This window comes from Mugil cephalus, chromosome 7 (genome assembly GCF_022458985.1).
Source record: "Mugil cephalus isolate CIBA_MC_2020 chromosome 7, CIBA_Mcephalus_1.1, whole genome shotgun sequence".
Classification (NCBI taxonomy): domain Eukaryota; kingdom Metazoa; phylum Chordata; class Actinopteri; order Mugiliformes; family Mugilidae; genus Mugil; species Mugil cephalus.
Window position 1 is genome coordinate 24,558,976 of NC_061776.1, and position 24,788 is coordinate 24,583,763.

A 24,788-nucleotide genomic window follows, 5' to 3' on the forward strand; every position below is an offset into this window, starting at 1 on the left:
CCATAATGCACTGTGGGAAAGGTAACACCCATTTTGCTTACCTGGAGCAATGCAGAGACAGAAACTATCAGCCTGAAAGAGGGGGTGGGGACAAAACTAAAGAAACTAAACTACAGGAAGACTTGAGGAAGCCTGTTCCATATCATCCAGGTTTTTCTTTAATTGTGGATTATACAGATAAACTGGACGCTTTTGTAGATACTTCGCAGTTTGTTTTTCTCTTGCTCGAGACTTGGTGTTACAAGAAGAGAGGGAGAGAAGTGGGACGGTCAGAGGGAGGAGCTGCAGGGTTCTCCATGTATGCTCTCTAACTGCGTTCATATGGTAAACAGTGGGTCACATGGGGCAAAGAGTCTTGGAGCAGAGGGGGAGAAGGGAGGGAAAGGAACAAGGAGAAGGAGTGAAAACATACACTGGAGGACTTTGGCCTGCCCAATGTGCAGGAGGTGCTACTTTTAAAGTTTAGAGGAGATAGGATTACTCTACAAACAGAAAGGAAACAAAAGATTTGGACTAAACACCAAGTTGTGGTTTAACTGAAGTATTTACTCAATCGCCAGGCGCTCAGTAGGATCTAATTATTTGCTTCCTTTGGATACTTTTTCTCCCTACCTTTCTGGGAGTGAAAGTCCAACAGCTAGTGTCGTTTTTTTTTTTTTTTTTTTTTATCACAGCACACGCCTTCATAGGCCCTTCTGGGTAACCGGGGACCCAAGATGCCCACAAACTTCACTGTGGTGCCAGTGGATGATGTGGAGGACAAGAGCAACGCCGGGGCTGAGGCAGAAGGAAGCAAACCTGCCGGTCTGGGCAAACTCTTCGGAGACCAAGAAGATGCAGACAGTTTCCAAAGAGCCCCCTCAGGTAAGACCAACCTGTAAGGAAAAAAAAAAAAAAAGCTTGTGGTTGACAGTATTGATAAGGTAGGTCCATTATTTGGGGATTATGTGGTAGGGGCAGCTATCCCAGAATGCATCTGAGAATGATAGGTGTGCAATGCTGACTAAATGCATGCGTCATTACGAGTTGAACATGGACAAACGGAAGCACACTGACACAAACAGATGCGTGTTGCGGCAAGCAAATGCTTTGCAATCACACAGTAACACAAACACACTATTTTCAAGCGTTCTAGCGTGCTAGCTACAACTTGCAGGACAGCTTGGTTAGCGTGGTAGGAAGGAGGGCCCGTGTGCTGTTTTTACTGACGTCTGTGCAGCCCTGATTGAGGGTTGGGACTGTTTGCTGCATCATGGCTGTGCTGCAGACTGAACTGACTTTGTCCCGCAAATCAAATCGTTTCAGTGGGCTTTGCGTGATGGTGCGCTGAAGTGACATATTCGTACACGTCAATTGAGTGGCATGGAGTTGAATTTGTTTACAACAAAACCTCTGACTGGTTGTAGAACTGTCTAGTTGACTTATATGAACTGAGCTATGCCAGCATTTACTAAATTTTAAAATGCTGCCATTACAGTGTGTGTGTAATAACAATTATTTGAGAGTGACAGAAATAAATATTGGTGATACGGTTAAACTTTCACATCATATATTTCATTGTGCTAGGGTTAAAAAATCACATAACATAAGTTACCACCTCCTCAATAAATAGTCTTTTTTGTGATAACCCGTATGTTAGTTGGTGATCATACATGCATGTGGCCTACCTACCTACCACCTTGGGATCACCCGAAAATTAGTTGGTCTATGCTGCAGAGGAGAGGGTTGTTCAACTGTACCTTCCTAAGGTACATTGAAACAAAACATTGAGCAGAAACATTTCACTAAGTGCTAAATGCTGTGTCCTGTAAAATACTGATTAGTGCAGCTTTAAAGTTAGTGAAGGCAGCTTTAAAGCTGGAAGTCACCAGCTTATCCTGACATGATGAAATGAAATACAAATATCTCAAAGAAGTAGAAAAAAGTCTATCACGCAGTACAAATACTAATAATGACAGTCTGTGCCCCAGACAACCTGAGTGCAAGCCTATAACTTGGTTTAGACCCTTGGTTTATCGTAATCATTTGGTACAATGGCACACAAAGTGGACTGAAATGGTGATGTGGTTTTACAAGTTGCATTATTCTGAAACAAGATGAAAAACGTTAGCTTTAAGGCTGATCATTTTTTATAGCAGTGTGAGCTGGCCAGGTAAATTCCTGTTAAAGCGGGAAACCGGGGTTCGTTTTGTTTTGTTAACAGTTTCATTGAGACAAGTTTCCTCTCGCTCTGTCACATGAGAGCCTTAAAGATGCTGTGATAGTTCCTGGACATGAAAATATGTTACTGAGAAAGTTTTGAAAGCCCATAAAAAAATCCTCCCACAGCAAGCTGTTAAGAGTTTGATAGGTATTTTCAGATTTAATGGAGCAGCTTTTGCAAGGATGTTAAATGACTCACTCATTTGGTTCAGTGTGGCTCTCGCAATTCCTAATCCCTACAGCTGGTATCTATAGTACTCCACAATTCCTATAATACAACTCAATGGTATGCTTTTGCACCCCCACCCAACAACAACATCACTTCCCATTTGCTGGACAGCTGAGTACTGTAAATAACAATAAAAAAAACTAAGTCAATCAGGGTGGTTCCTTTCACATTTTATGGAATGCCCTTCCTGGAAGAGGCAGAAGTAACAGGTATACCGGTCTCAGAGGGACAGACGCACTCGCACTGCTGATCAGACAAGATGGTATCTGTATAAACAATGACATCTCAGTACCATCTTTTTCCGAAGCAGTATCCCATGATCAGTGTCAAATTTCCAAATTACATTTTTTCCTCCTTCATGCTTGTGGTATACTCACAAGGCTTGGATTTAATCCATAAGGCAAAAGTCCAAAAATGTGTATTAAACTGCTGTTCTTCCTTTTCCCTTCTAACACTAACTCTCAGCGGATGTTAATCATTATGTGTTGCACCCTTTCCCATGTGCCAGGCTTGTGAAATTGGCTAACTGCCAGGAGAGGATGCCAACCTGTTATAAACTTCTCCTGGACAGTGCTTCTAAGGAAAGTTTATTATAAGTTCAATTCTTTGTGACCCTACTTTAGTTGGACTGCCACTCCCTGAACTGGAAAGGGAATGCAATTCAATGAGTTAATATTTAAGGCACCTGGCTGTTTATAGGGTACAGTATGACTTTTGACATACATTTTTTTGTACTTGTGTTAATGTTAACATCTTTTGACAAGTTTGACTTCTTTCATCAACGTTGTTCATTACTGCAACACTTCTGCTTTATAAATCCTGTCAGTTGTCCTCAGTGGAGTGAACATTTTAACCAACCCAACTGGTCTGTCGTTGTTTCTGTGAAAGGGACACTAGAAATACAATAGAAACATATGACTCCACCTTTTCTGGAATGAAAGACTGTTTGACGAAGGTCTTTTATGTGACTGGTCCCTGGCTCCAGGACATAGTGTGAGCCTTTGGGTCCTATGGGTTGAAGGGCGGGACCTCTGTGGATCAGGCTGCTTCCAACACATCCCACTGACACTTAATCAGTTTGGGAAATGGGGATTTTGGAGGTTGGGTTGACATTGTTGGGCTATTTTTATTTTTTATGTTTTAGCTGCTTTTAAACATTTAGTTTTTTTTGTGGCAAGCTGCATTGTTCTGCTCAGGGTCACTGCCGTAGTTCAGGAGTAATGTTGCTGTGGGGTGTGGGTGACTGGTCAGCAACATCCTCATGAATACCAGAAGATGGCACTGTAACAAGATGATCAACATTTTTCACTTCACCGGTGGTCTTAAACTAATGTGGCAAATCTCCACGCTTATCTGTCACTGTTTGCCACTCATTGGCCGTAACCATGGAGACATCTGCCTGCTGTGACGTCATGTCCATTCCCTCTGTAGTGTTATCAGGCAGTCAGGTCACACATAGTAAGTGAATACCCCTCCATCAATCCTCCTTTCCAAGCATGTAAGAGAACATGCAGCATTTTGTTTGTCTTTTCTGAGCTACCCTACAAATATGGGAGTGCATCATTTTATTTTTAGATTCTTTAAAATCTGTATCTGTGACTGAATTTAATACATTCAATGATGAAATAAGACAATTTCTTTCTGTGTAAGCAACTGTGTAACTTATTCAAAGGATCAGACTGAGACTAAGGTTATTGCAGGCGTTTAGATGAGCATTTGTTTTGCTGATGTAGGACTCAAGGCTAGTGAATTAAATCTTAAATCTTAGCATTAATGTGTAAATGTGGAGTGCTGGTCCACGCACATATCTGACTCCAGAGTCCCAAAGACAGCTCAGCACTTCTGCAGTATATTTATGAGGGTCAAAGGACTGAAGTGTCCTCTACTTCTGCATATTGCTGAAAGGGAAAACACAAAGGTCTCCTGGTAAAATAAACAAAAGAGTAAAGAGGAAGTAAGTCAGAACAGAAAAGTGAAAGATCAGATATCACGTACACAAAAAGAAACCAGTTTGGAAAACAAAAGCAAAAGTGGACACACTTCTGTTATGGCTTTGGCACCTATGGCTACCAGTGAACGGGATCAGAAGCAGCAGGATGAATGCAGCAATGCACATTGTGTGTGCACAGATTTACACCGATGCATCAAAACTCGCAGGACAACATTTCATCACTCAACAGGATAAACCATTAAAAAACAGCCAAAGCAACCAAAGAACCTTCCAGTGTGAAGAGGTGCAGTCTGATCGGACTGCATTCCATTAAGAACGAAGATAAGGCAGAAACCTTCTATAATCCATTTCAAGGAAACCAAGCTCTGTCTTTAATATAAAATATCAAACGTGCAAGTATGCATGTTGAAAAATACGAGTGTGTGTGTGACCTTTGCTCTCAGCCTGTGATTCATCTACCTATTCATATACTGACAGTTTACTACCGTGTATATATATCATAATTACTGCATTATTGTTGCTTTGACACCACATCTTGCTTGTTTTAGACCACTAAGGTGAACATCTGAAGGCAGTCATTTAGTTTTCTTGCCATCCGTAAAACATATCAGCAAACATCAACAAAATGTTACAGTTTTATTACCTCTGTGCCATTAAGTGTTTCAGACACTGCAACTGCTGGATATTTCTTCAGAACAAAGGGCGATGTAGGCAACAAGAATATGTAAGAATAAGTAGGCAATTATAATAAGAATACACGCATCAATGTAAAAAAAAAATGAAATAAAATATATAAAAATATGTACAAGCATCAGTGAACATGTGTTCCAAGTTGTTGCTCTGTGATAACATTGAATATGGGGTATCGCACAGTGGGAAAGTATTGCACATGGTGAGTCCAGAGTCCAATAAATATGAAGTGAAAGTGAAAGTGAACATGAGTTAATGCACGACATCACCATAAATACGGGTTATTGCACAGAAAGAATTTATCCAACCAAGTGACTCAGAGTGAGGAGTTGTACAGGCTGATGGCCACAGGCAGGAATGATTTTCTGTGGCACTCTGTAGTGCATTGTGGTGAAATCAGTCTGTGTGGGTTGGACACGTTGTCCAAGATGGCCTTCACTTAGTGAAGCATTCTCCTATCTGACACCACTGTCATCCTGCTGCCCCGGCACACAACAGCATAGAAGATAGCACTGGCTAAATAGAAGCAGCTCTGGCCCTTTCTGTACAGGGCGCAAGTGTTCCTCCCCCAGTCCAGTTTATTGTCAGTGTGAACCCCCAGATACTCGTAATCCTCAATGATGTCCACACTGACCCGCTTGATGGAAACAGGGGTCACCGGCATCTTGGTCCTCCTCAGGTCTGCCACCACTTCCTTTGTTTTTGTCCCAGTGAGCTGTAGATGGTTCATGGTATTTTTACACAAGCAAAGCAATCCAATGGACATGAGCCAAAAGACTATTTTTGGATCCTGTATCACTTATAACCTAAGAAAAACATTTGCTTTTACCATTCTAATACTGTATACTAACATGCTTGTATTAGATTTAAAAATAAACTGCAAGTGACCTTTTTCATAATAACTTTAACAAATTACTGTTTATGTCTGACCAGAGTTAGCTGATGGTATCTGGACCAAAATCAATTTCAACAGAAGATTTGAGCTTCATTGGTTGTGGTGCTTGTACTGCGCTTCCTTGTTTAAGGCCAAGTTTGGTTTGGTCTGATGCTGAATCTGCCGAGCTTTCAACTAGCTTTAATACTCAGTATTTATCCGCTGCCAGATTCAAGTGCTACCACCATATGATTTTATTGGAAACTCGTCATTTTATAGCCTTTTTGGACTCCCACCAAAAAGAGCTTTGAGGTTTTGAATGTTATAATCCTCTTTCTATAAAACAATCTTTGTTTCACAGCAACCTGCCCAAATTGGTCAAATACAATTAGAGCTGTTGTTGTAACCAGTAGTACATAAAAAGAATAGCCGCACTAGCTGTAATTGCTTCTCTGTATCATGTGTTTTCTCTGTATGTCCCAATAGGAGATGGGAGTCATGGAGAATCTGAACCGTTCCTCAACTCCGACGATGACAGGGAAAATTATGAGGGCAAGAACATGGCGCTCTTTGAGGTAAGATGAAAACACATTTTCAGTTATTAATGTTTATATTTTTATAGTTTAAAGTGTGAGTGGGGTTGTCTCTGCCGTACACAATAAGAAGTCAAAATTAGCAAGGAGCAATGCCATGCACAGTATCAAATGTAAGCAAGAAATGTGGCCCAGTGTAACTACATGTATTTTTAATCAGAATATGAGCCTGGTAACATGCCATTCAGATTTCATCATGAGGAATGTTTCAATCAATACAGTGAAAAAATATCTCTGAATACGAAATACCCCCTCGAATTCTATGCAGGTGGTGGGACTTTGGGCTGTAGGCCACAACATACGGGGAGTTACTGTAAAATTGTGCTGAACTATGAAAAATGTGCCTCTTGACTGTAGTTAAAATCTCAGGACTGTGTCATTTGCATCACGTTGTCTGTCTTTTTGCAGGAGGAAATGGACAGTGCCCCCATGGTATCCTCTCTTCTCAACAAGCTGGCCAACTACACCAACTTGACACAGGGAGTTCGTGAGCATGAGGAGGCTGAGGATGGGGTGACGCGGGTCGCTGTCATGGTATGAGCCTTATTTTATGAGCCCGTTTTAATGAAGTCTGAATGTTTAGATCCTGGATGGTCTTTTGTCTATCAGCAGCAAGAATGTCTTAGAGTGTCCTGTACCTCTACTGACAGATACACTCACAGGAAGAAAGATCTTCAAAGTAGTGGTAATCCTAAGTACAAGATGTATTTGAGTGTCCTGTTGATTTTTTGTTATATTCATTTGTTTTGCAGTTCATTATTTTTTCTTGAGTGCCATTGGAAGCTTTATGACATAAAATGCAGTCAGAAAGTCTTTAGGCTCTTCAGTAATAGTGTTTTAACTGCACTGAAGATTTCCTCAAGATTTCCTTATTATTTAAACATTACGCTGTGTTTTTAAGAACGTGTTTCTGTAGTCAAACTCAATCTCATCACAGTTTCTGGAGCTCAGGTGCCTTCATATTGCTTTGTCGAGGCTGATTTATTTCGCTCCTATCTTTCTGACATCTGACTGGGATACCATAGACTCAACAGGAGACAGCACAGTCTGTCTGAACCGTCCAACCATATGGTCTTTGAGTACTTTGCGTATTTGCTGGTATGAGAATCAATCTCATCGCATTCACTTCAAATCAATAAATAAATAAGACAAATAATATAAACTTTACATACGAAAAACTATTAGCTTGGCCAGAATGAGTCCCAGTTCTGCTTGATGTTATACTTCCATCATCTGTTTTTTAAAAGGCAGGTTGAGCTGCACATGAATGTTTTCCATGTGGGAATAGCCTAAGACCCTATTTTCAATTAGGTCAATTTATATGAAACATAGAGGTCAATAAAATCTGTCTTAAACCACCATCTGAAAGGACATGTCTTTATTAAGACATGTGTCTGATTCATTTTGAACTAAGAAGACTGGGTTTTAGGTGGATTTGAGGGATATTTAGTGTATATCTATTTGCTGCTGCTATAAGCATAGTGCACTCTGTAATCCTATATCCAACTTGAAGATTCTCCTTGGCAATGGAGAATCAGAGCTCCATGTTTAATCACTTGAGGGTTCATATGACTCAGTTGGAGATGTTCCATCATTGGCAATATTGTTCAATGGCAATATTGTTTCTGTGATAGCTCCTTGATAACTATAACTACTATGATAAACAGCTCTTTGTGCGCCTCCCTCTCTACTTACACTATCTGTGGTTTAAATAGTTCAGGACTTTGGTTCTGTTTGAACAGAAAACTTCAGCTCCAAAACCAGGCCACAAACTCCACTGGTGAAAAATGAAGCCAATTTGATGTGCCAAAAATTGCATTTCCTCAAATGCACTCTTAAAACGGGCTCTAAAAGCTAGTCAGGCCTCATATTCCCAGTTCATTCAAGGATAGCTAAGTGAGTGGTCTCTTTGGGCAACTGGTGGGTGCCATCAATGAGGGCTCAATGATGGTCCATCACAATATACAATCAGTGGTGTGAACTCATCTGGAGCAGGAATCCCCCCCCCCCCTCCACACACACACACACACACACACCAGTCACCTTCTTGTCTCTGGTTGGCTGGAAACAAAAAAAAAAGAGTTGAGCCAGAATAGCAAGCTCTCATTTAGCCACACAAATGAGGTCCCGCCTTGGAAAACTGTGTCTGTTATGTGGGATGTCGGGTTTGAGTGTGAGCCAAAGGCGGCTGGTGGAGGTGGTTCTTGGCTGCTCTCCCTCAGGTTATTTTGTGTCAGATGTTTAACTGATTAAGAAAGAGAAGGACTTTTTCACTGCTCATCATGTGCATCCTGTTAGTGTATACTTTCAGTGTAATTTCATCTGACGGAATAATTAGGTTATGTCTATATATCACCAGTGTCAAAGACTGCGAAATAATTGTGTATATCACTGACAGCAGTTGGTTAGCTTATCTTGGAACATGGAACTGTACACACAGATTAACAACTACCTGGCCCTGTCCAGCAGCAACAAAAGCTGGTAACAAGTACCTTAAAGCCCACTTGTTCAGATGTCTCATTAGTTTAATCATGAAGAACTTTGAAAAAGTTGAGATTTTGAATGAGTTTAAAAGCTGTTTTAGTCTTGTTTTCTGTTGCAGTTTCCATACTTTTACATTGTGCCTTTAAGTTTTGCGTTCTTCTCCTCCTCATTTAATATTTATCAAACTACTTGGATTTGTAGTGCTGTCACAGTGCTGAAGAACAACACATCATTGGTCTAATGTTATTCACATTCTTAGTGGCAGAAGTTGTACATGCTTCAGGCAGTGAGATTTTAAACGAGCAAACTCATCAACACTGTTGACAAGTGCCACTGACCCAAAGCATCAGGGGTCTCTGACAGCACGACCTAGGACTGTCTGTCCATGTGGAAGCATTGATGCTGTTGCACTAAAACCCACCCACTGAATGACCGCTGAGAGAACTGGAGGAGATCGGAAGCCTGAGACTAAAATGATCCCGACAGACAATGCAGAGAGGGGGTGAAAACGGAGGAGGGAGAGAAAGAAAGGAGTAACGTGAGAGAGAAAATGTGGGAGATGTGGAAATCCACAGCAGGCGTTTTGCAGGATTTAGGCAAGCAATTGAGCAAAATGGAAAAGGCACTGGAGAAAGCACTTGCAGGTCAAAAAATGGTATGTACCAATTATTTTTATGGAGACGGAAATCACAGAGATTTACTACTCCACTATGTCGGTGCTTGCGTAGTGTGACATCGCACTTTAATACTTAGATAAGTAAGTTTGTACCTAAGTCTTTTGGATGGATTTGGGACTATTTTTACCTGAATATCCTGCACTATAATGAGGAGACTAAAGTAGCATTTTCTTCTTCCTTTCTACTTAAAAATCAAAGTACTTGGACTGTCATCCAAACTGCTGAGTTGAGCAGGAAGATACAAACATTTTTTAAATAACTTCTGCTGTGGCTGCTTAAAAAGTAGTACCTTTTCATGACAAAGCATGTTTGTTAAGTTGCACAAATGAAAGAAATAATATTAAGGAATTTAACACTAAATGGAAAGACAGCTATGTCTGATAATATAAGGGACTGGGAATATATACCGTATTGCTAAATTACGGAATTGATTTGTAACTTAACCCTATTATTTTTTTTTATTTTTTTTTTTGAAAAAAAAAAGCTATAAATCTAATACAATTACAACACAACTTTTATCCCCGTAGTGGAGTAAGGTAAGGCAAAGTTTCTTGTAACTGACTCTCTCCTGTGTGTGCATGTGTGTGTGTGTCTTTATTCATCTCCAGGTCCCCCAAATGGGAACCCTGATCGGGGTTTACCTGCCATGCATGCAGAACATTCTGGGCGTGATTCTCTTTCTACGTCTCACCTGGATTGTCGGTACAGCGGGAATCCTGAAGTCTCTGGCCATTGTCTCTATGTGCTGCATTTGCGTGAGTAATTGAAAGCTCCCATTATTACCGACGCCATGACAGCAATGCAGGAAGCAGTTTTCATCACTCCTGAGTCATAAAAATGACTCAGAAGATCAGCAGATTTTCAAGTCCTGATAGAAGACACATAAAACCCGATCACACACATGGAACAAACTAATTCTACATTGCCATTTAATTATTCCAAAAAATCAATCAGTTGTACATACTGTATCAGCGAGGTGTAAAATATGTGAACCATTCCTCTGAACAGAACAGCTTCAGTTCTGAGATGTTGGTGGGTTTCCTCACGAGACCTGCTTGTTTCAGGTTCTTAGACAACATTTCTGTTGTATAAGTCAGGAAGATCAGTCGTCTTAAATCTTTATTTGTTCACAGTTTGTCTGTGAATTGCACCGATCAGGAACACACTTGAACAGATGGACACCAATTTGATCTGGAAATAAACATTTATTCCTCGTGGTGTACCTACGTTTGGATCTCACAGATTGGTGATTGTTTTGTTTGATTTGTTTGATTGATTTTTTTTATTGTCTTCTTTCAGGACTTGTGTGAAAACCCACTGATGTTTTGAGTCACGTATATGCCCAAATGTAGAAAGTTCTGAAGTTTTGATTACTATTAGCACTTGAAAGGAGGAAAAAATGTCATTTTTTTTGAAGAAGATGAACAAAACTGCATTTTTATTTGCAGCATTCTACCCGTCTTTATTGTCACATACTGCACATCTGAACGTGGTGCTAAACTATCGAGCCTACTTCCCTATTTGTTGCTATTTCAGCCTATTATTTCATCTGTAATGGAGGAATCTTAACTAGATACATCTACTCAAGTGCTGTAAATATAAATTTATAGAACTTGAGTACTGTATTTGCCTTTCTAACTCTTATGTAACTTACTCGTTACATAATACTACACACTGCATCATAAAGCTGTCATTTTTTCTGATATAATTTTTATTTATTGCCTTGCCCCACTAATTATCAATCCCTTTTCTCCCCTCACAGACCTTACTCACTGCCATATCAATGAGTGCCATAGCAACCAACGGAGTTGTCCCAGGTACATAATGAGTTGTTCAGTTGGCTTTATTTTTCAGTGGCACTGTTAATGTGCTGTGTGTTTAGCTGCAGTTCCGGGAGTGATAGAGATCAGTGTTTTCTTTTTACCACCGGTCGGAAAACTCACAGTTTGAAAAACTTCCTTATATGTAAATATATTATGCTGTTATTTTTTAATTTTAAAGAAGCACTATTGTTTAAGATTTACAAAACACGGGGGAATAATAATTAATGCAGTACATTCACTTATTAGAGTGATGCTTAAAGAATCGCTGGTGCAGCGATGTGAAAGCCCCTATATGAAGCAATCTGATTGGAAAATACTGACTTACAATAGATCCATAAAAACATAGTCACAGAGGAAGGATAAATGATATATCAGTGTTTACAAGACTGTCAGATGAGTTTAAGTTGCTAGAAAATTGTTTAAAAAAAGTTTAGAATAGTTTAACCTTCAGCTGGATTTTATTTGGCTACAGCTGGAGGCTCCTACTACATGATCTCCAGATCTTTGGGTCCGGAGTTTGGAGGGGCAGTAGGTCTCTGTTTCTACCTGGGAACCACCTTCGCTGGATCCTTGTACATACTGGGCACCATTGAGATTCTGCTGGTACGTTACATCCTAGTCAGTCAAGAGGACATCAGTAGGCACTTGTGTTGCACGTCAGTGACTCATTCCCTCGGTTTGCTGTCTGCTCACCACCTAGAGATACATTGTTCCAACGGCGATAGTGTTTGAGGAAATCAGCGATGGCCCAATGCCCAACAACATGCGCATCTACGGCACGGGCTGCCTGATCCTGATGGCCTTGGTGGTGTTTGTAGGGGTGAAGTAAGTATCCACAGAAAAACAAACACACGCACGGACATATGCAAATAGGCTCACTTTTGGTCTGTCTGCAGGTATGTGAACAAACTGTCTTTGGTGTTTCTGTCCTGTGTGGTTCTCTCCATCTTGGCCACTTACGCAGGCGTCATCAAGACGGCCATCGAACCTCCCGAGTCTAAGTAAGTGACCGACAGCCAGATAACACATTCTCACTAAGCACTGACATTGTTTCTCAGAGTAAACCTGCTCCATAGGAGACTAGAATATTCAATCCATGAAGATGCAGTACATTTTATGGTGGTAACTGCATTACAGCGGATGAGTTAATTAGAGGTATGTTGTGTGTTGTTTAGTTGCTCATTTAGAAAATTCACTTCAGCCTAGGTGCCTGTAAAAAGTTGACTGTTTACCTCTTTTAATGCTTTTCTGCATTAAATCATGGCCATTTCCCCTCAAACGAAAACTAAAAGATAAAATAATATTACCCTATATTTCTCCCACGGTGGGGAAATTTGCAATGTTTACAGCAGCATTCAGTTTAAAAGACAGTCCACACGAAAGATACACAAGCAAAAGTAAAAATATATAATGTATAATAAGAAACTCAGTAAGTATTTGCCCACTATACTATATATATATACTATACTGCATGCTTCTAAAACTTTTGATTGGTAGTGTATATATACACACTAACAGTCAAAGGTTTGGACACTTCTCATTGAACTGAGTAAGAAGGTGTGTCCAAACTTCTACTATATGTATAGTAGAACAGACAGGCTTATATTTTATATTAAATTTCATACAAAGGTTTCCATTCCAGTTTCTGTTGGACCGGCTTCCATAAACAGATGTTCAACTGCCACCTATCTCACTGCTAAACTGATTCTCTCTGCCTAAAATGTCCCACTGAGTATGGCTGTGATGTATTTGAAATTAAAACAACATCATTTTCCATCCACCCTCTGTCCTCCACAGTATCTGTCTGTTGGGGAATCGCTCTCTGAAGAATGAAAAGTTGTACACGTGCGCAAAGACGGAAACTGTCAAAAATATAACTGTCACCACTAAGCTCTGGAGCATGTTCTGTGACAGTCAATACCCCAACGCAACCTGTGATGAATACTTCGCTGCAAACGACGTGACAGAGATCCGGGCCATACCTGGGCTCCTGAGTGGAGTTATCAAAGGTGAGAACGAGGCAGGGAAGATTTCAAGCTTTCGTCTGACTCCTCCATTGAACTCAACCTTTGTCATTGTCTTGTACAGCCTCCGTGTTCGTGGGCTTCTTCCTAGAGGAGTCCTCATCCTACAGCTCATTGTGTTTCTATGTCTGCTTTTCCATTAGACAACTTGTGGGGAGAGCATGATGTAGAGAGGAAGGTGATAGAGAAGAAAAACCTGACTTCAGTACCAGCCCAGGTCCCGTCTACTGACAAAGAAGCCAACTACATCTTTAATGACATTGTTGCCTTCACTCTGCTGGTGGGGATATACTTCCCCTCTGTCACAGGTACATCATTTACTGTTATTGAGCCAGTGCTTTCTTTTATTTTTTAGGTGAAAATGTCAGTGCATAGGTGATCGATTCTATTTAACAGCAAGTGTCAATGAAAACCATTGTCCATTTTGATGGTACTTCAGTAACATTTGTGCATGCATGTGTGCGTTTTTGCAACAGGTATAATGGCTGGTTCTAACAGGTCTGGTGATCTCAGAGATGCACAGAAGTCCATTCCAACAGGAACCATCCTGGCTATTCTCACCACCTCTTTCATCTGTATCCTCTGGACCCTGAGCATGTGTATTAACTCGTATGCGTGTTTGTTAAGGGTGTGATACACGCCCTCCTGCCTCCCTCCACCTCACTCATTTTTGCGCGCGTGTGCATCAGATAGAGTTTCACAGTGAGACTCAAATGTTACTGTAAAGTGAATATTTTTCCATCTTAACCTCATGCTCAGACATCTCATGTGTGATCATGTTTGGAGCCTGTATCGAAGGAGTGGTTCTGAGAGACAAGTAAGATTAACTCGTTTAACTCGTATCCAATGTAACTTGTCTATGAACTCTTAAGACGTTTTTATGGAGACAAAATAACTGATGTTGGAAGTGAAGCCAAGGTGTTTGAAAATGTGCTGTGTTTGGTTATGCATACCCAGTAAACCTTATGCTTGGGTGGTGGGGGTTTGTTGCAGGTTTGGCTACTCAGTAAACAACAAGCCAGTAATTGGTGTCCTGGCTTGGCCGTCACCGTGGGTGATTGTGATTGGCTCCTTTTTCTCCTGCTGCGGTGCGGGGCTGCAGAGCCTGACCGGCGCCCCCCGGCTGTTGCAGGCCATCGCTCGTGATGGCATCATCCCGTTCTTGCAGGTTAGTGCCTGAAAGATTTGACCCAAAACATAATGCTCTTGGCTTCGTTTTTTTTTTTTTTCACTGTTACTGTTCAAGTGTTGTGACGGCTTTGCCTGATTTTTTAGTGAAACAGGCTCATTGTTCTCCTTGGCTTAGAAACACGTATAATAAATATTTGATTTACCTACTAACGCAAAAGTTGTTTAAATAGCCAATGTTTGTTGTACCGACGTTATCTGAAGGATCTGACTTACTTAATAAAATGACATGCTGATTTCTGTTGCCGCAGTTTCAAACACCTTACAGATAGATTGTATAATCTACAAAATATCCACACACAAAAAAATGGTAGCATTTTCTGAGCAGCTTGTTTTCCCATTCCATAATATTTTGGTCTCAAAAATATCCTGTTTACAGTGGCATACAAAAAAAAATAGAGAAAATCAGGGGGTCTTGTTGATAGAGATTTGCTTTTACTTATGCTAGACACCTTTCTGTGTTTGCCCTAGGTCTTTGGTCATGGGAAGGCAAATGGTGAGCCCACCTGGGCTCTTTTGCTGACCGTTGGCATCTGCGAGATAGGAATCCTCATCGCTTCTCTGGATCACGTGGCCCCCATCCTCTCTATGTGTGTGGTTTAAGATTCTGTCAGTCTTTCTAACATTTGTGTATATCCTTACATTCTGCATTGTCTGTGCAGGTTTTTCCTCATGTGCTATCTGTTTGTCAACCTGGCCTGTGCTGTGCAGACTTTGCTCCGTACCCCAAACTGGAGGCCTCGATTTAAGTTCTATCACTGGTAAGACCAGATAGACAGACAACTCTGTTTAACATCTTTAGACGTGGCAGTGATATTAAATGTGTGTTTGTTCCTTGTAGGACCTTGTCGTTTTTAGGGATGAGTCTTTGTCTCTCCCTCATGTTCGTCTCCTCATGGTACTACGCCCTTGTTGCCATGGTGATAGCTGGCTGTATCTACAAATACATTGAATACAGAGGGTGAGTCTTGAGCTTAGATGGTAATTAGTGTATTTATATAGGACTAACTCGAAAGAAAGGGGCATGCGCCATTCTCTGAGTCATGGTTGGAGTCTGATTTAATATGGATCACACAATTTGTCCAAGTGCAGTGAACCGCAGCGCTTGTGTTTTCTGTGATTTGTGTGCTCAGAGATGTGGAAGCAGCACCGCCTATCTTTGTATGTAGATGTTAACGCCTTTCACATCTTTTCACATTCATATTTGTCTTTGCAGGGCAGTTAAGGAGTGGGGAGACGGCATCAGAGGACTGTCCTTAAATGCAGCCCGCTACGCTCTTATCCGCCTGGAGGAAGCACCACTGCACACCAAAAACTGGAGGTGAGAGCAGTAGCACTCCTGTAATGGACTTTGGACAATTCACAGTCCATCACAATAAGATTATTTCCATATAATTAATAAAACTGCCTGACCTAGCCTGATGCAATTCTTATCAGAATATTAGCTGAGTTTTAACTGGTTCAGATAAGAATTGGATAGTCCCACAACTGACAAGCCATTTTGTTGTACACAAAGTCAACTCCGCAGTGCTTAGATGACGTGTAGGAATACGTTGCATTTACTCTTACTTGCCATCATCGAACAAAGTCCTGTTCAAACACCAATGCAAGTAATTGCTGATTTAAAAAGAACTTTGGAATTTGTATCTTACTAATATTTTTCCCTCTTTCACTTCAGACCTCAACTGTTGGTGTTGTGTAAGCTGACCCCAGACCTGGTAGTGAAACACCCGCGTCTCCTCTCCTTCACTACTCAGCTCAAAGCAGGGAATGGACTGACCATAGTCTCTTCTGTCCTGGAGGGAACCTACATGACCCGGGAGGACGATGCCAAGACAGGAGAACAGGTCTGTCAGTTGCCCACCAGCTTATTGAAGCGTCATAATGGGATCATTTCAAAGAAATGACCCAGGTTATAAAGGCACTGAGCAAATCACAACCTCTCATTCAAAGTCTGAAACTGTTCTTTTCCTGTGTGCTTTATTTGCCTCACTTGCTCCATGCAGAACTTAAAAGCAGCCATGACTGCACAACGGACCAAGGGCTTCTCCCATGTGGTGGTGTCGTCCAGCCTGCGAGATGGTTTCTCCATACTAATCCAGTCAGCAGGGCTGGGAGGAATGAAGCACAACACGGTCCTGATGGCCTGGCCAGCTGGCTGGAAACAAGCCCGCGACTCCTCCGCGAGGAGGAACTTCATAGGTAGACTACCCAGGAGGAAGTGCGTGACTTGATCTGAACGAAAGCAGACAACTTTACTTTAGCAGGAAAATGAGGCAGAACTGATAAAGGAGTTGTAAACTGGAGAAAAAAAAAATAGATTCATAATGCTGTAAAAATGACTTATAAGCCATCAGTAAGAACTTCGGTTGGTTGTAGATTGTGGAAAAAACAGCTCTTGACTGTTCCTGTGCTTTCTCCTCTTTAACTGCGGAGGCATCTCAGTAAAGACTGTTGGACTATTTATCATCTGTAAAAGTGCTGTAGGACAGCAAGACAAAATCACAACATAAATTGCCTGTTTCTATTTATAACTGCAGCCGTTTAGGCCTTCAGAGACTTTAGATTTGTTTAACACTTTGAATTGTGGATAGATTGCTCTGACTTTTACAGGAGCATTCACTAATAAGCTAGCATGCTAGCATTTATAACACCAAGACACCAAACTACAAAGACAATTGATTGGAGCAGGATGCACTGTTGCAAGATAGTGGAAACTGAAAGCTTGATTTACTGTGATGTGATTTGGATTTTTGGCAACCCAAGCATTAGCAATTTGTAATTAGCATTAGTAACTGATGCTGTATCCATATCATTCATTTGAGTTTGATATTTAACTGTATAACAGGGAGTTTTCACACGCTATCTTGATTGTGCCTGGAGACTTTTGTGTACTTCTTGTCTCATTAGCCTGCAGTGTAAATAGTCAGGGGCTGACCCTTTATAAAGCCTGTGTATATTCTTTAATGCATTAACTACACAAATTTACCCCAATGTACCTTTTTGGAAACTGACAGAAGAGTTGTAGCAATGACACAGGCAGAACTTTATCTCTGTAACACAAGAGATAAGACAAGATACCTGAGAGATTGTAGGGACGTTTGAATCGTCCTGCCGTCACTTCGCCTGACTTTCTGTGTCCCTCCAGAAACCGTGAGAGAGACGACAGCAGCGCACCAGGCTCTGCTGGTCGCTAAGAACATCGACCGTTTCCCCGACAACCAGGAGCGCCTGAAGGAGGGAACCATCGACGTGTGGTGGATCGTACATGACGGGGGACTGCTCATGCTGCTGCCTTTTCTGCTTAGTCAACACAAGGTGTGTGTGAGTGCCACGTGTGCAGATGTTGGAAGCTGAATTATTTTTTTTGAGGGATTATGTCGGATTATATGACTTATTTAGTGTTACACACTCAAGAAAAGAGCCTATAATAACAATATGGTTAGTTTTGAATAAATAAAACATGAAATAATGTACCTTTGATATTTTGATTATTTAAGGATTTACCATGCTAGGAGAGTGTAGTCTTGGAGCTTTGGCACATGAAGAACTGTTATCTTGCCTTGATCCTTGAAGTTGTTCCCAAAAAATGGAACAATGGAGTATCCCTTCATAAAATAAGACGAACACTCTGAATGTTGTCTGTCTGTAGGTGTGGAGGAAGTGCAGAATGCGAATCTTCACCGTGGCCCAGATGGATGACAACTCCATCCAGATGAAGAAAGACCTCCAGATGTTTCTCTACCATCTACGCCTGGATGCAGTGGTGGAGGTGGTGGAGATGGTGAGGCCACAGTTAACAGTTTAGAAACCCGTGTCCCATCAGTGCTATCGAAGGCTTTTTGTACAACATAAAAACTGAAACAAAAACAAAATAATGTGCCGGTCTATGTGGACGTCACATTTGCATGTGTTCCTTCTCTCTGTTTAGCATGACAGTGATATCTCAGCCTTCACCTATGAGAAGACGCTGGTGATGGAGCAGAGGTCGCAGATGCTCAAACAGATGCAGCTGTCTCGCACTGAGAGGGAGAGAGAGGTATAATGACACACACTCAATGCCGAAACCAATTTTCCAGAGCGTTAGAAATATATTGGAGTCTGCACTATTGTGTATGATTTATTGGTTTTGGCGTTATCTCATGCATTTGAAGTGAAACTGCAGAAGAATGATCCACAAAAACTGCAAAAAAAAACAAAAAACAAAACAGATTTTGATATAAAACCATATAAAAATGTGAAATATGAAGAGATCTAAACATGTTCCATTTTAAAATGTTCAAGTGTAATGCTTACACTTAAAGAAAACACGTAAACAGTATAACATTACGTACGTTAGAGTAACCCACTTATATCGGTGTAACATACCTCGTCCTGGTCTGTGCCGCTGTTGTTGACCCTTGAACTCTTCCCCCCAATGTTGTGTTGTTACTGGCCGACGGGTTCAGATTCAGAGCATCACTGACATATCGCGTGGCTCCATTAAGAGGAAGAAGAGCTCAGGTGCTGACGCGTCGCCCTTCAACACTCAGTGCATTCCAGAGGATGAGGTTAGCCGTGGCAACCAGACAGCGACCATTTCATCCACTAATCACGCTGCCCCTTCATCACCATCATAATCCGTTCATACCAACTGAGATGTTAAGACAGGGCCTTCAGTGGAGCTCAGTTGCAGATCCTGGTCGGATCCTGATGTCCTCCTGATCTCACTGCAGCCATACTCGTTAAGTTGGGTGTCCATCCATTCATCCATTCAGAGTCCCAGAGACTAAAAGCTGCCACTAGAGGAAGACAAATTTCTCACTTTAAACTTGTAACAGAAGTCCCAGTGTTACAGCAGTTCTCTGGTGCTGCAAGAGTACTAACCATGACTAATATTAAAACACATGTAATAACTTTCACCACAGTCCAGGGTGTAACACCAGTTGTGCTTGTAGTATTTGTCACGGTTTACGGAGTGAATGCCCTTTCCTCACAGTCAGCACTTGCATTCTTTTTTTGTCAATCTAATAATTTCTTCCTCGAAATCGACACATTAGATTCATACCAAATCAACAGAGATATTGTAGCACAGTCAACACATGTACAGTATAATGATTTTTCTTTACTTTAAGATGCGCAGTGAAATCTGAATTATAGTGAAGCGTGAGGAAATTGGCATTTTAAGCATCTGAAAGGAGTGGCTGTAGTACACACGTGAATTCACATTCACATCACAAAAGCAGAGTAAGACATCCATCTGTCCTTGTGTGATTCCACAACAACAGTTCCTGATAAACCTGCATGTACGTTCGTCACCATAAACTTGACTCTCATGACATGCATATACTCCACCCAGTGTTCCTGTTCATATTTTCATGCCTGTTCACAGTATAGCATTATATGGCTTGTTGACCGATAAAGATCACCAACTTGATCTTGAAAATGACGATCTTGAAAATGATGATCTTGAAAATGACGAAGCCGATCTGACCTGTCCTCCGCTTAGGCCCAGCTAATTCACGACCGGAACACAGCGTCTCATTTCTCAGCCAACGACAAAGCTGCGGGTGCATCGCCAGATGGCGTCCACATGACCTGGACCAAAGAAAAACTGCTCCATGAGAGGAACAAAAACAGAGAAGGCATGGGGGTCAAAGACATGTTTAATATGAGACCGTAAGTAATTGCAGCTAAGCTACAAGGCAGCATATAGATATTCTACCTGAAATGCCGTATAGATGTATAACTCACTAGAAAACAATAAGATCTCTTATGTTTTTTATGGATTTTTAAATTTGGTAGTTTCCCTGACTAGAGATTATTATTTGTCCTTTTTTGCAGTATATATACAAAAAAACACTTTGAATAGCATCATCATCGTATCAATTAAGATTTCCCCTCTAAATGTAATTGTGGATATGTTTTTGTTCCCTTCCTCTAGTGAATGGGAGAATCTGTAAGTTACCTTCACTTTTGACTGCATGTGCAGAAACGCTTTGTGCATGTCGGTGAAAATCCGCTTTGCTTGCATGATGTTGTTAAAACAGCTCACTAGTCATGTTGGCATGAGCGTGAGGGTGCATGATGAGAAACTAGATGCTGATTTACTGTATGGAAGCTTCGTGCATGTGCATACTGTGCAAGATAATCATATTCATAATTCAGCAATTTCTTTCCGTGCTTCTGTAGCCTGTTCCTGGCTGATTTGTAACATCATATCTAAAGCAGAGTATTGTTTGTCTGTTCTTCAAAATGTCTCTGTTTTAACTTAGCAACCAATCCAACGTGCGGAGGATGCATACGGCTGTGAGGCTGAATGAGGTGGTTGTCAAGAAATCCCGTAATTCACAGCTGGTCTTGCTCAACATGCCAGGCCCACCGAAGAACAAGAAGGGAGATGAGAACTGTATCCTTTTTCAGTGTGACATTGTTGTTAATCTTGAAAATTGACAATCAGCATTGCTTGGATATGAAAGGGATTCTGTGAAAGTTAATATTATAAGTAGCCTAGCAAATCCTGATGCATTACTAAAATATTAGCTCTTACACAAACTTACACTGTGTGACATTTAGATTTAACTTCACTAGAATATTGGTTAGGCATATTTTAGAAGGTTGATATTAACATTTTATGGATTCATTCAAATTCAGTTCCATTGTAATCAGAATTTGTGTTATTTGTGTATTGCCACTTACTAGTTGTTTGCTAAAAGTTAAACATTTTGCTTCACTGCGGATGTGTTGCCTTTGAGTGACTGTTAGGTGCCATCTCTGGCAACTCCATTTCCCATATTTGGATTAGCCAGGAGTTACATGAAAACAAGTGATCCATCTTTTCAACCACTCACTGTTGTTTATGCTAAACAAAGCTAAACTATGCTAACTGACTAGTTCTCTCAGCACTCACTTTGTTAACTCCAGTTAGCATATTAGGTGTATTTTTCACTTTGGACAGACAAAGACTTGTTGCTAACTAAGCTAACCAACTGTTAACTATATCACAAAGTATATAGTATACACAGCTTTGTGGGTGGTATTGATCTTCTTATCTTGGCACACAACAAATTGCCAACGTGGTGGTGTTGAAAAACTAGACTGGATGAACTTGAACATGATGTATCTACTGCTTCCATGGCGTGTACATCCTTAACCTGAATGTGTTTCTCAGATATGGAGTTCCTGGAGGTTTTAATGGAAGGCCTAGACCGCGTCCTTTTGGTTCGCGGAGGAGGTCGGGAGGTCATCACCATCTACTCTTAGCACCGAGACATTCTGATTTGTCCTGGAGGACACTGAGAGGAGACACATTTGGATAATGGGAAACCAGAGGGCATGTGTGGAGGCTTGACAGAGAATGACGTGGCTTCAACAAATACAAATGCCAACACTGTTCTTAGGAAAGAAGGGCCTCTTAACATTTGGGAGTACCGTGGTTGCTGTGACGGACAGGCGACTCGGCCTGCTCCACGGCCTGTGCTCAGTGCTCCATCTGGGGGCACACAGAGATCTCTACACTCCATCTTTATACTGCAAAAACAACAATCATGGGGCTGCACTGTAAAAACTTTATTTCCTTGTTGTTTTTTGGAAAGACTTGTCATTTCAAACAGACACTTGTTAGTTGAGAGAACTGCTGATTGCTTTAATGGCTGCCTGTGAGGTCACTGGTTATACTCATCATTATTTATTTCAGGGCCAGTGATGAAACCTTTCATCAATATGTGACAAAAGTATGACTTTGTAATGATTAAACAATCATTACAAAGTCGTACTGATGGACAGTTTTTATTTTTTTAAGCCTATATATCTAGAGAATCTACTACCTATTGAATACAGAACAAATGCAGCAGAAAGTATTGCTGGTAATGAGTAGTTCAGATTGCCTTTTCTTATCAGCCTTTTTTTTTTAAATGAAAGACACTATTGATGTGCCAAGTGTCATCAAGAAAGATGAGACTGAGAATGCGAAGAGGAACTGCAACACTTTTGATTTCAGCATGTTAGTTGTTTAAATGATTGATGTCTTTGACTGACTTTTAGTTTATGTGTCTTTGCTCACTTTTAATAAGGAGAAACTGGCCTATGTGTAGTAGTTTTTTCCATTTTATTTTGCACTAGTACATAGCTTTGTGTTATATGTTGTTCAGGGAAATGTTTTCAGGTACATCCTGCTCTCAGTACACGGACTGCTAAGAATCTGGGGAAATGGGCGCAAAAAGTACAAATTCAGATGTATCTTTACTTAGGGGCACACTACTGAAAATGAAACTGATATAAGCCCCTGTAGTATTTCTGCACACCTCTGTATTTCTTTTCATGTAAGTCTTCTACCATTAAAGGGATAAACAGAAATTACTCCCTTTTATCTGATTATTTCAACAATGGAATACACAATTGTGTGAGAAAGAAAATATTAAGGCCAAGTTATCGGAGCATAGCCTGTATGAAAATTGGCCCTATTAGCTTTCTTTAGATGTCATGGTAGTGATGGAATTATGAAAGAAGATGTCTTAAAATGGTATTTTACATTTCAATTTTGCACCTTTTCATTTGACAGTCATTGCCCGCCAAGGGAGGATTATGGTATACACTGATCAGGCATAACATTATGACAACTGACAGGAGCAGTAAATAACACTGAAAATCTTGTGACAATACAATGTTCTGCTGGGAAACTTTTGGACCTGGAATTTGTGTAGTCATGTAGCATCCACCTAGACTAGTCCAGACCAGTCCCCACAGCTCATAGCAATGGCACTCATGGCCTGTATTGTTATGCTGTCACTCCCAATTCTGTTCTTGATCTTCATGGACATGGTCCCAAGGCAGAAGGTTGTGTGTCTCTGCATGGTTTTCGCATCATTCGGTTGTGACCTTCAGCTCAAGAGTTTTGCAGTCCATTGTGAAGTGGCCAGAAGGAGGATGAACACCTCAAAATCTGAAGCGTACGTCTCCTCTACGCCATAATCTGAAGTGCATCTCCCCACAAAGGTAACTCACAAACTGGCATCTGTGCAAGGCTGAGCATTTGTGCAAGCCTCTGCTACCTGCATCCTACATGTAGCAGAGAGTTGCTGCCCCAAGTGAAGACTTTGTCTTCTTCATGAAAGTAGACAGGATTAGTGAGATCTGTGGACACTGTCACTAGTTGATCTACATTCTTATCCTCACCTATGGTCATGAGCTTTGGGTAGTGATGAAAAAACTGAACTGTGGACAGGAGATCTCAGGCACTACGGGGTAGTTCACATTACTGGTCTAAGGAGCTGACTGAAGAGGTTTAGGGCTCTGATAAACACATACAACCTGGATGCATGTTTAGATGGGAGGGGCCCTCAGGAAAGCCATAAACTATTTTAAAGGGAGTGGACATCCATTGTGGCCAGGGAACACCAGAAACATATGTAGGAAGTTGCCAGGAACTGGGACACTCAAAACACATTAAAGTGTCTCATTCATTAACAGATTTTCCTTATAAGATCAGGTTGGAAAGACCCAGTTGTGAGCGGGTTAACTCCAGAAACCAGTATAGAACTCTGCTGTAAATGGAGACAAGAATCAGACAACATTATACAGTGTGGTTCTACTGTTCACCCAGTGTCGTGTCTTTATTTCATGTTTTTTCAGTGTTTCCAGAGTGAGAAGTGTTTTGTGAAGACTTGGAAGGAACCTCCCACAACAATGACACAAAACATACATCTTAAGACACGCACAGACAAAAGGCAGGAAAGGTCAAAGCGGGCCGTTGGCATGCAAAGGAAATGAAGCCTGTTGAGTGGTCGGTCAGATATAGACCATTGTGATTTCTCTGATTACATTCCACTCACTTCAATGTCATTTTTCATCCTGTTTTTTTTTTAGCCTCTTTGAAATGAGAGCCAAGGTCAAGAATGTTGTTGTTTCATAACACATGTTGTAACAAATTCAAATTTAATAAATAAATATTAAAGTCCTGTTATTTAATTTATGCATTCATAAATTCATTTGCCTTTGAAAACTACCACTTTTCTGTTGTATCTTCCCTCTGGAAGGTGATATATTCTTGTTCAGTTTTTGTATGACCCAAATGAG

The 24,788-nt window shown here is 40.9% G+C and overlaps 1 protein-coding gene across 3 annotated transcripts; it reads left to right on the forward strand.

Annotated features, from left to right (window-relative positions):
- The first annotated feature begins 34 nt into the window (after window positions 1-34).
- LOC125011206 (solute carrier family 12 member 7-like) lies at window positions 35-23,072 on the forward strand. 3 transcript variants are annotated; one of them, XM_047590293.1, is made up of 28 exons: window positions 35-150; window positions 675-864; window positions 6,433-6,521; window positions 6,948-7,073; window positions 10,309-10,455; window positions 11,463-11,517; window positions 11,996-12,126; window positions 12,224-12,348; window positions 12,420-12,524; window positions 13,321-13,532; window positions 13,691-13,855; window positions 14,024-14,122; window positions 14,307-14,364; window positions 14,541-14,715; window positions 15,207-15,325; window positions 15,398-15,496; window positions 15,577-15,696; window positions 15,952-16,056; window positions 16,414-16,582; window positions 16,742-16,937; window positions 17,884-18,053; window positions 18,388-18,519; window positions 18,667-18,774; window positions 19,184-19,285; window positions 20,224-20,393; window positions 20,659-20,673; window positions 20,990-21,123; window positions 21,886-23,072. In XM_047590293.1, exons 2-28 carry the CDS (start codon window positions 717-719, stop codon window positions 21,975-21,977), a joined length of 3,366 nt encoding a protein of 1,121 aa, XP_047446249.1. In that variant the 5' UTR covers window positions 35-150; window positions 675-716; the 3' UTR covers window positions 21,978-23,072. The 3 variants fall into 3 exon arrangements, with proteins under 3 accessions (XP_047446249.1, XP_047446248.1, XP_047446250.1); XM_047590292.1 differs by having other exon boundaries at window positions 40-324; XM_047590294.1 differs by lacking the exon at window positions 19,184-19,285 and having other exon boundaries at window positions 41-864.
- Window positions 23,073-24,788: the final 1,716 nt, after the last annotated feature.

What these genes read in the sequence shown, in the direction of transcription:
- LOC125011206 (XM_047590293.1), top strand. Translation starts at nt 717, where the DNA reads ATGCCCACAAACTTCACTGTGGTGCCAGTGGATGATGTGGAGGACAAG. An exon ending in AAATACATTGAATACAGAGG is followed by an intron (nt 15,697 to 15,951) that starts GTGAGTCTTGAG and finishes TTGTCTTTGCAG; the next exon opens with GGCAGTTAAGGAGTGGGGAG. An exon ending in ATGCCAAGACAGGAGAACAG is followed by an intron (nt 16,583 to 16,741) that starts GTCTGTCAGTTG and finishes TGCTCCATGCAG; the next exon opens with AACTTAAAAGCAGCCATGAC.